At 52.0% G+C, this 9,924-nt stretch overlaps 1 protein-coding gene across 2 annotated transcripts in view; it reads right to left on the bottom strand.

Annotated features, from left to right (window-relative positions):
• P3H2 (prolyl 3-hydroxylase 2) overlaps positions 1-9,924 on the bottom strand; it is a 75,982-nt gene continuing 66,058 nt past the window's right edge. Inside the window, exons 8-15 of one of the 2 annotated variants that reach the window (XM_052804423.1) lie at positions 9,648-9,742; positions 6,617-6,744; positions 5,920-6,015; positions 5,680-5,830; positions 5,033-5,150; positions 4,442-4,517; positions 3,422-3,562; positions 1-2,409 (exon numbers count right to left, since the gene is read on the bottom strand). In XM_052804423.1, the coding sequence (XP_052660383.1) occupies positions 2,317-2,409; positions 3,422-3,562; positions 4,442-4,517; positions 5,033-5,150; positions 5,680-5,830; positions 5,920-6,015; positions 6,617-6,744; positions 9,648-9,742 (898 nt within the window). In that variant the 3' untranslated portion in view covers positions 1-2,316. Of the gene's footprint in view, positions 2,410-3,421; positions 3,563-4,441; positions 4,518-5,032; positions 5,376-5,679; positions 5,831-5,919; positions 6,016-6,616; positions 6,745-9,647; positions 9,743-9,924 lie in introns of those variants that run through there. The other variant, XM_052804425.1, reaches the window with a different exon arrangement.

Here is a 9,924-nt window from a genome sequence, read left to right as displayed (position 1 = left end):
TGTTGTGTTTAGTTTATTTCCCCTGGATTTAGACACAGCTCTGGCTAACCACCACAGCAGCAAACAAACCACTACCCGCCATGCCCCCTCCCACTTTCCCGCAGGAGGACCTGCTGGTGGGATCCCCACAGCCCCTGGGAGGGCAGGGTCTGCACCGAGCTGCTTGGAGAGGGGGCAGCTCTGCAGGATGTGCTCAGGCAGATGTGGCTGTCAGGGGGATGGCAGCACAAACTCACGCTGAAGGTGCGGCATGTAGGAGTCAAGCCTTGGATGCAATAGCGTGGTGCAGACGGGGGACAACACAACTGGCATTTCAGCTCTCCTGCTGCCCTCCACTTCTTCCCTCCAGCTTTTCCTCCGGCTATTTAAAAAAAGGTGTGTTTTTAAGCAGGAAAGGGTCTCTGAAAGCAGAGACCTGTGGGCAGTTCTTTGGGGAGCCAACACAATGAATCTTTTCAACAGTCTATGAGGAAGGGAGATACAACCTCCAAGAAACAAGCTACACTGGTGGCTTAGAAACACTCAGAGCTTTCTCCCCTGCAGATTCCACATTGGAGGAGGTGCAGCAAATGACCCTTTCATCATTTTCTAGGCAGTAATGGTGCCCCCTTCACAGTCTGGGCATTTGGTTTTCCAGATGCACCGAGATCCCCTTTATCTCACCCAGGATCAGCTTTTGAGGAGATCTCTACAGAAGGACCATCCTTGTCTGCGGCCTTTGCAGCCAGTGACTGGATAAGAAGAGAGTTCTTATGAGCCTGGAAGATTTGGGTAGGCACAAGCTGCATGAACAAAGAGAAAAGACAATTCCCTATTGCAGATTTTAAGTCCTGGAAATGCCAAAGCTGGCAGAGGGGAGCAGAAAAGGACTGAGAAAGTTGCAGTGCAGCAGCGAGCTGAGAAAAGCCGCTCAGGGATGCAAATGCCAGCCAAGCTCCCTGCAGTGCTTTCTGGAAAGACAGCAGCCTTGCAATAAATTCACCAGCAAAGATTGCTGCAACCTGCCTTTTAGGAACTGCCTTCTAGCAGCAGAAGCAGCTGTTGGGTCAAGATAAAAGCTGTCCCTGTGTCTGGGCTGTGGGATGTGGGCAGTTCTGTGACTTCAGTGTTAGTTCTGACTGAGGTAGGGGCTGCTCTGATCCCACACACAAAGGGGTAGGTGCAGCTTCTCAAGCACAGCCAAGCAAGGCACTGGCACAGCAAGTCTGAAGGTCTAAGGTGCCAGAGTTAATTCAATGGTGGGAGAGGGATGATGTACTAGCTTAGCAGCAGTTACTGGCATAGTAAATCTCTTACGATAAGCAGCATGTACTTTCACTGCAACACCCTCAGACTGGATCAGAAATACTGAGGAAATAATACGTACTAACACACCATGAACACGTGCTCCTGCACTGTCAGGATGGGAGGATACAGCCAGGACTTCCAGAGTACAAAGCTGCTCCATGATCACCCAACACCGTGGCACTGTAACATCCCTGAGCCTTTCAGCTGCTTTCCAACATGGACCTGGAAATGATGAATTCTAACCTTGTTTTTTTCCAGGAGCAGCACTGGGCTGGAAGCTCAAAGGATGCACTGTGAAGCAGTTTCTTTCATGCATCCCAAGCCATTAGCAAGAGCAGGGACTGAACATGAGTGACAGACCCTATTTCACCAGAGCCAGCTGCAAATCAAACCCCTTCTTGCCCATGCACAGCTCAAGCCCCTGCCCAGCAGGTGATTTCTGGAAGCTCTGCTAAGAATTAATGCCCAAACGTCAGCTTTGTACAGCTACAGAGAGAGATGCATTTTTCTAGGACCTGCGTTTTGCTTTTTTTTTTTTTCCCCTAAAAAGCATATTTCAAATGGTGAAGGGCTCTAAGATGGAAATAACTGACTTGTGCTACTTGTGCTCCAGGTTTCCCCAGGGCAGCACTGCCCGGGCCTTCAGCCAGCACTTAGCGGGGGCAGGAAGACTGGTCTGTTATCACACCTGAGGCATTTCTCTAGCAGAGTCTGAAGAGAAGCAGCTATTTCTGGCTGAGGAAGAAAAAAAGGGGTTCTCCAAGGGGGTACAGTGGGCCTGAATAAGTCCTGAGAAGTGCTAGGGAAGGACAGGGAATCCCAGAGGCAGAGTCAGTCGCAGCAGGAGATGCTGGCACAGAGATAAGGGGTCCCAGCAAGAGCTGGGCTAAACACAGAAGAGGCACTCCTGACATTCCACAATCATATTAACTTGTTAATTTATACAGCGGCTCTGTACAAAAATAGAAGGGTTCTAATAAGATTAACAATATTAAATAAATATTTGATAGAAAAAGTCTTTGTCCTAGTTCATAGCTCATCCTTTGGGTTGATGTTCATTTCGCTGGGTCCTAGATGCTCCTGGTCCAACATCGCGATCACTTCATCTGCCTGGATTCGTTCCTGCAAGAGGGGAAGGGAAGGAACTGTAACAGCAAAGCTTCAGTGCCTGCTCTCAGCTTATTCAGCACGGCTCAGCCTGCTGGGAGGACCCACAACAAGCAGTTCATCCAAGGACCAGCAGTGTAGTTGAGAGGACAAGGGACAGCCTGAGACTTGAGCTGGGGATTTGCTGGGCAAAATTAATCAAATCACTTTGCACCTCAATCCCTTATTCCCTCCTCCCTCCAGGGGTTGCAATGGTTGGGGCAGAGCTGATGTATTGCTGTTCCCTTATCACACTTCACTAGCAGCCACTGCCACAGCGTACCCTCCTCCTGTCCCCTCCGCTTGACGTGGATTTCCAGCTCCCTGGTCAGGGCTGATCTCCTACCATAGAAGCACCAAACACAGAGGTATTTCAGCTAGTGCCAAAAAGCAGAGAGACAGTAAAGCTCTCTGAAAATAAGCTTCTCCCAAAACCTCGCAGCCCACCTGCTTCACAAGGCAAAGGGACAAGGGTTTTGCTCTCTCCCTGCATCTAATTTTGCTTGGAGGTTGCCTGTTGAAAGGCACCATAGCCCAGATCTCCCAAGGCATCCAGCTGCCCAGACGCATGGACTTCAGGCTGCCAAACTGTTTTTGAGGACCTGGCAGCAGCCGCACATCACTGGCCTCCGAGCTGCGGATGGCTGTGGAGGACTTCCCCGTTCCTCAGATTATTGCCACTAGGTGTCAGAAATGGCCAGCCCAGCCCTGTGCAGAGCCCTCCCGCACCCCGCTCAGCACCCCAGGCCGGCCCTGCACCCCATGGGCCCAGGGTGATGGTGCCCAGGAGCATGGGTAGCAGGGAAAACTGTTTGGTCCCGGGGCCACCAGCTTATGTCCCTGTGGTGCAGCAGATGGGAACGCTGCTGCATGGGGTGTGATGGGGGGGAGAATAGATGTGCCGGGACTGGAGGCTGAAGATGGTCCAGGTTCATCCAGGATGCTGGGTACCCCCTAGCTCCCCTCACATCACGGTGGAGGGACTCACCAGCTCTCTGTAAAGCGGGTCCAAGGTGAACCAGAGAGCCACAGCACACCGTTGGCCTTTGGTAACCGCCTTCACTCCATGGGGGTTCTCACCGCCCGACGAGAAGCTGATCATTCGCCCACACTTGGGCTTGATGGAGGCCTGTGGGAAAAGAGGTGACACCAGGGTGGCAAGGAGCAGCATGGCTGCACGCACTGGCCGTGTCTGGGCTTGTCGTGGCCCAGGGCCTGGAATCTTACTGGGCATCTCCTGCATCACCCCAGGACTCAGTGAGATGCTCTGGAGGCCATGCAGAGCTCTGGGCATGGCTGTAAAACTGTGTGGGGTAAATAGGGAGGTGTGAGGCTTGGTCCAGCTGCGCAGCCATCATGCAGAAAGGAGATGGCAGCATGGACTCCTTGCAAAGCTTGTAGGTGACCACCTACAGCAAAACGGCCACAGCATAGCTCCAGGAAGGTTCAGGCTAACCCTGGCACAGGCTGTGAAATGCCTTTCTTCTGGTATCCAACAGGACCTCAGGGGCAGAACCAAAACAACCCTCTGGCACTGGTCTCAGGTAGATGCAATGTACCCTCCAGCATCTACTGGACTTCAGAGCCCCAGCATGGTGCCCAGCTGCTCTGTCCAACCACAGAGGGGGTGCCCAACCTCCCAAAAGGCCCCCTGCAGAGGTGGGAGCTTCTACCTGAGCCCCATCCCTCTCAGGGACCGATGTCCACCACCATGAACTGCTCTGGGCCAGACACTGCATAGGTCCAGAGGCATTGCTTCATGTTTGGCCACAAGATGGGGTGGGAGCTCAGTGGTCCTCCAGGCAGGGACAACTCTCAGCCATCCCTCTGATCTGCAGGCTTCCTGCTCTGCGCAGTCTCTGGGCAGGGCACAGAAGGTCTGTGCACCTCTGCCAGCAGGATTTTGTATGGGCTCTTTGCAAGGTAGGAGCCATAGGCTGCCTGGGGAAGCCCAGAGCCCCAGCACAGGCTGCTGAGGAAGGGCATTTGGTTGACAGCACCAACTTACCGTCACAGTTTTGGCATCCATCTCGGTGAAAATGAACTCGCCTCCTTCAAAATCTGCGTTCATGTACAGGAGGGCACTGGAGGAGGAAGCAGGAGACCCCCTGTGAGGGAAGCAGCAGGGGGGGCTCGGGGCTGACCCCCACCTCCGAGGCAGGATCTGCATCGCTCCACTGAGACGGGGGGTTGGGGGCTGCTGGGCAGGGGAGGTCCTGCTGTGGGGCCTGTCAGGGCCACCCAAACTGCCCTCATTTTGGAGCCACAGCTGAGAACCAGCAGATCTCTTCTTGGCTAGGGTACAATTCTCAAAATATCCCCTGGTTCCCACGAGCTCTCACCCTCCTGTTTTGCACCAAAAACACCTGACAGAGACACAGCCCTGTGGGCCACTGCTGGACTCTCCTGACCCTAAAATATCACAGAGCCATTACAGTTAAACCTGGCTTGAAGCTTAGCCACGATGCTTGCTGCCACCAGAAACTACCTGCTGGATCTCACTTCTGCCATGGCTGGGATGTACCAGCTTTAGGGCTTACAGCCTGTGGAGCAGGATGCCTGGAGGGTCCCCAGCGGCAGCCCCCCGCTTCCTTCCTACCTGTAATCTCGAAAGGTATAGGCAGGAGGCTCCTTCCAGCACTCGTTGGCCTCAGGGTCCAAGAGGCAATTGTCAGCATGGATGGGGTGGCTCAGGTCATTCCTCCTCTCCTGCTGGCCTAGGCAGGACCATGTGGAGGAAGGGAGGGGGAGAAGGGGTGGATGAGATGGAAATGCCATGCTCTGTGGGATCCGTCATGGTGGGGACCCTGCCCCGACCCCACTCCGGGTGGTGTTTACAGATGAAAGGAGGAAAGGAAAGGCTGGGGAGAAAAGGCAACATCTGAGGACTCAGATCTGCACAGCCCTGCTTGTTCCTTACTGCAGGGAAGCGAGATGGAGAGCTGGGGGGGTGGAAAGGAGAAGGGACAGTGAGAGGAGGCAAGAAAAGAGGGAGGAGAAAAGAGGAAGAGTTGGAGACATGAAAAACAAGAGACACCCCAGAAATTAGCTTCTTTGGGACAGCAGTGCCGACCCTTTACTGCTGTGGGGACGGTGACTTGGCCCAGCCCTCAGCCACCAGTTTAAGCATCAGGCAAAACAGAGCTACTCTCAGGCTTGGGTCCCCCACTCGTAAACTCTCCATGGAGGGCTGAACCCCTCCTGCCCTCCCAGCCCTGTCCCACTACTGGGCCCCCGAGCCCTCACCAGAGAGGGCGGTGCGGCACACTAGGTGGGTGTAGGAGAAGTAGAGCGTGGAGTTCAGCATGAAGTAGGACTCGACGATCCTGCGAGCCTTCTCGCTGATGTCGTAGAAGAGCCGGGCGCTCTTCAACGGGACACGGCCCTCATAGCCGTACTGGGCAAAGAGAAGGGGCGAGAGGGTCAGTGCCACACACCAGCTGGGAGGGAGGGCATGGGAGAGGAGGAGGAGGGAAGGAGATGTACCTTGAGGGCTTTGAGGACGGTGGCTCCTTCAAATCTCTCGTTCGGGGTGTGGGGGGAGGTTTTGCCCCTGTAACCGTCTCCAGCCAACATGATCCCCTGAAAGACACGAACACGGGTGAGGCGTGAACTGGTTCCCCAGGAGAGGGGGAGCTGCAATAGAAGCACCTGGAACCCTCTTCCCCAAATCTCCCAGGGCTGCATTCACCGGGACAGGTGAGTTGGGTGGGAAGGCACTCCAGCTGTCCATGAACACAGTCCATTCTGAGATGCTGGAAAACAGCCACCCCCCCTCCCTACTGGGGATGTTCAGGCACCCTCAGTCCCCTACCAGGCTCAGCTGACAATGAATGAGAAGGCTCAACCAGGCTTGTGGATGAGCATCTTTTGGGATTATGTATAACGTGTGGCAAAGAGCTATTTCTGCAGGGGCTCTGTCTTGCAGCATGTTTCTAAGAACAGCCCAAGATGGAGCAGCAGCTCCTGTGCTGCAGTTATGGGTGTGTTATGGAGATAAGTGTCTGACTGCTCTCCACAGGCATCCTGGCAACAGATGCAACACTCAAGAGTGAGACATGAACCCAGAGCCTCTCCAGGGGCTGATCACACATTCAGCTCTCACCAGTCAGATGCTGGGGAAAGCATCAGGCACTCAGCCCAGGTGACAGTCACGTCCCCACCAGGGGCATTGCCTACTCACACTGGCCACCCTGTGAAGCTCTCGACACTGCTCCTCTGAGATGACGTTATCCAGTAGCACTCGCTGGGTGCCATTCAGCTGCTGCGAGTTGTAGACAAACTTCACATCGCTGTAGAGAAGCGGACCTCCTGATGGAAAGAGAGACAGAAAACAACCCTGCTGAACATGCAATGGCCTCATTGACATCTTGTACCATGGCTGAGGGCCAGCTGAAGTCACCCGGGTGCACTGCCAGGGAAAGAGCTTCACAGCAGAGAGCAAAGTTTGGCCTCATATCAGCAACAAAAGAAACAGAAGCAAAGGAAACACCCGGAGATGAAATCAATTTGCTGCAAAAGCATCAGCATTTTCCACCTTCTCATTAGCTGCCTTGCAAATGCAGGGAACACAGACTGAAAATGCCAAAACCCAATGGGACACAATGAGAGACACCAGCTAATGTGGCTGTCCTGCCCAGCAGCCAACATCAATGGAGGCCGTAAGTTTCCATTGCGTTTGCGCTGTGTGGATGTTGCCGGCTTGACATGCAAAGCCACTCTCTCCAATTGTCATCAGTGGGTTACACACATAGAAAACCTAATGTGGTGCTGAGCTTGCAGCAAGCATCACTTGTTCTACACCAAGAAGGGGGGCTGGGAGCGGGCGAGCCGGAGGACCCTGAGGACAATCCTCCTCCACAGAGGCAAAGGAGCTGCCATGGCCATCCTTGCCATCCCTTGCTCCTTTCCTCTGAGCTGCCTCTCTCTGCCTGCCAGAAGCCAATGGCTTGGCTGCATTTTGGAGGTCCCAGGTAGCATCCCTGGGACGGGAATACAACCGTGGCTGGGCTTGCACACTGCTGAGCTCCTGCCTGGTATGGGGCAACTGAGCCTTGCCACGTGCTGAGCGAACGGACAAGAAGAGAGAGATTAGCTCTTTACAAGAGATTTGGATCCATCCCCATCAAATTTGCCTGAGCAGAAAAACATGGCGAGGCCACTACACCACCATCTTCTGAAGCCTCTTCCCCCCATCTCCTCAAAGAGAGAGAATGAAAGAAATGGCAACAATAAAAACCTAAACCAAATGTTTCTCCAGGAGGACAGTGAAATGCATCTAAATTGTGGGAAAAATTATCTGTTGTCACAGAGCTGCAATAAAACAGAGGAAACAGAGCCACAGAGCTCCTCTCACCATGTGGCACAAGGAAACTTCTCTGTTACACTGCTTTTATAATTACTACTTTTCCTGTCTGTTGAGGTGCACTGTGTGTTTTTGGAAGGTCTCCTTGGCCTATGGAGGACACGTAACCCTGAGGGAAGAGCCCTGCCACTAGCCCCATGACTTTATTTCTCAAGAGTTAGGTTTCTTGGCAATGGAAAGGATGGGACGTTCCTCATGTTCACTTTGCTGTTCTTGTTGCTTGATAATAGCATTTATTATAAATGCAGCTGGATCAGAAATGGGTCTCTGAAATCCAAACTCCTGGCATACTCCAACTCAGGGCTGAGTTTTCCAGCTCAGATGTTGCTCTTCCCCAGCCGTAGGCACATGAGAGATGAACCTGGAAGGCATCACTCACCACTTCCTCTGTTCCTTCTGTTTCTCCCAAGGAACTGGGGGGGCTGCCCTGTGCTGTGAACACTGAACCCTTGTCCCAGACCAGCAGCGCGCTCCTGGCTGCCTTCCTTGCCCCCACCGCCTCTAAGCACCAGCAGAGAGAAGGAGACCTGTTTCCTGTGTGTACGCTCTGTGAAAAACACCCCAAAGAAATTGGGGAATTCTCTGGACTTTTGCGAGTGAAGGAATTGGCAGAAAGGAGAAAGGGGGGAGGAGAGAAGTACAGAAGAGAAGTACAAAATTAAAACAGACTTTTCTTTTTTCTTTTGGCCTTTTCTCTTCTTTTTCCAAGTGAAAAGAGAGAAAGAAAAAAAGACAACAGAGAAAGGAAGCAGCTGGTTGGACAAAAAATCCCATTTTCTTTTTGAATGGTTTCAGTTTTCTTTGTAAACTTGAAAACATTCTGCAACTAAACCAGAATAAAAGCATAGAGAGAATTAAAAACAGAGAAAGACACGCTCTGAAATTATTTGGTTATAGAAGGCAAACAGGCCAACAAATATAAATCAACCAGCTCTTGCCTTAAGCAAGCTCTTCAGGATCTTCCTATGCTATTTGCCTATTTTATGTATGGCTAGAGAAGGGATAACAATACTCTGAACAGGACACTGAGCAGCTGGAGAGAACCTGGGCTGTGGAAAGCTGTGAAATTACCCCAAAAGTGCAACCATCCATTGCATTACAGGGAGGTTTAATTGCCTGCTGCTGTGGAGCTGGCCTACTAGAGACACAAGACACCTCCTGGCTTGAGATCCTGTTGTTTTGCAGCGAGGATCATGCTTTGGTATTTGGCTACAATATAGTTTTTCAAAATTGTTATGGGGGAAATCTTGTCTTTAGTAGAAGAAGTTATGGTATTTTCTGTGGTTGACAAAAATGTGCTGGAATCAGTTGAAATATCTGCCGAAAGGCCTTAAAACCAAGTGATTTGATGTAAGCCAAGACGTGAAATTGCAAGCCAGTCTGCGAACAGAAATGGCTGTTAATATGGTGTGATCCAGCACATTTAGCAAAGCATCAGGACTGGAGTTCCCAAAACCTAGTACCTCCAGCATACATCCTTCTGCAGCCTGGACAACAGGGAACATTTTAATCTTGAAAGCACCTCGGGGGAAAGACTACTGTTTGCTGGTGCCACCTTCCCCACCGTGAGGAGGACCCAGCCTCCCAGCTCCACATCTTAGGGCTCTGTACTGAGCAGCTCAGCAGGTGGGAAAAGCAACTCCAAGAGCAGAGCAGTGCTGGTGGGATCCACAGACCCAACCGGCCCAGAAATGCTGTGGCAGCATCGAAGACTTCTCTGTCTCTTAAAACTTCAACCCCTTCAGGTAGGATTGGCCCTCATTGTTCAGCAGCCAGCCTTTGCAGTCTGCAGTCTCTAGCAATAGGAAAAAACCTTCCGATTTTTTTGAAACATCTTTATCAGACTTACCCTCTTTCAACTCTCGATCTGGTTTTGGCATGGGTTTCTTTGCCAGGGACAGCCGGGGACCATCCTCTGGTTCACTGCTAATACTTGATGGAACACTGAGGAGCAAGAGAGAAGTGGAACATTGTGACTTTGGCCACAGGTCTCCAGTTCTGGCAGTTGTACTGTTTTGCACCCTTTGGAAACTGGCGCAATGAAAAAAATTGAAAAATGTAAAAAATGGGCAAATTGGTACTTTGTACAAATGTCACAATCATACAGGTAGAAGAAGCCTCACCCT

The sequence above is a fragment of the Harpia harpyja genome, chromosome 12 (genome assembly GCF_026419915.1).
Source record: "Harpia harpyja isolate bHarHar1 chromosome 12, bHarHar1 primary haplotype, whole genome shotgun sequence".
Taxonomy (NCBI): domain Eukaryota; kingdom Metazoa; phylum Chordata; class Aves; order Accipitriformes; family Accipitridae; genus Harpia; species Harpia harpyja.
The sequence above is the reverse complement of the archived record's forward strand: the minus strand, read 5'-3'. Positions and strand labels throughout refer to the sequence as shown.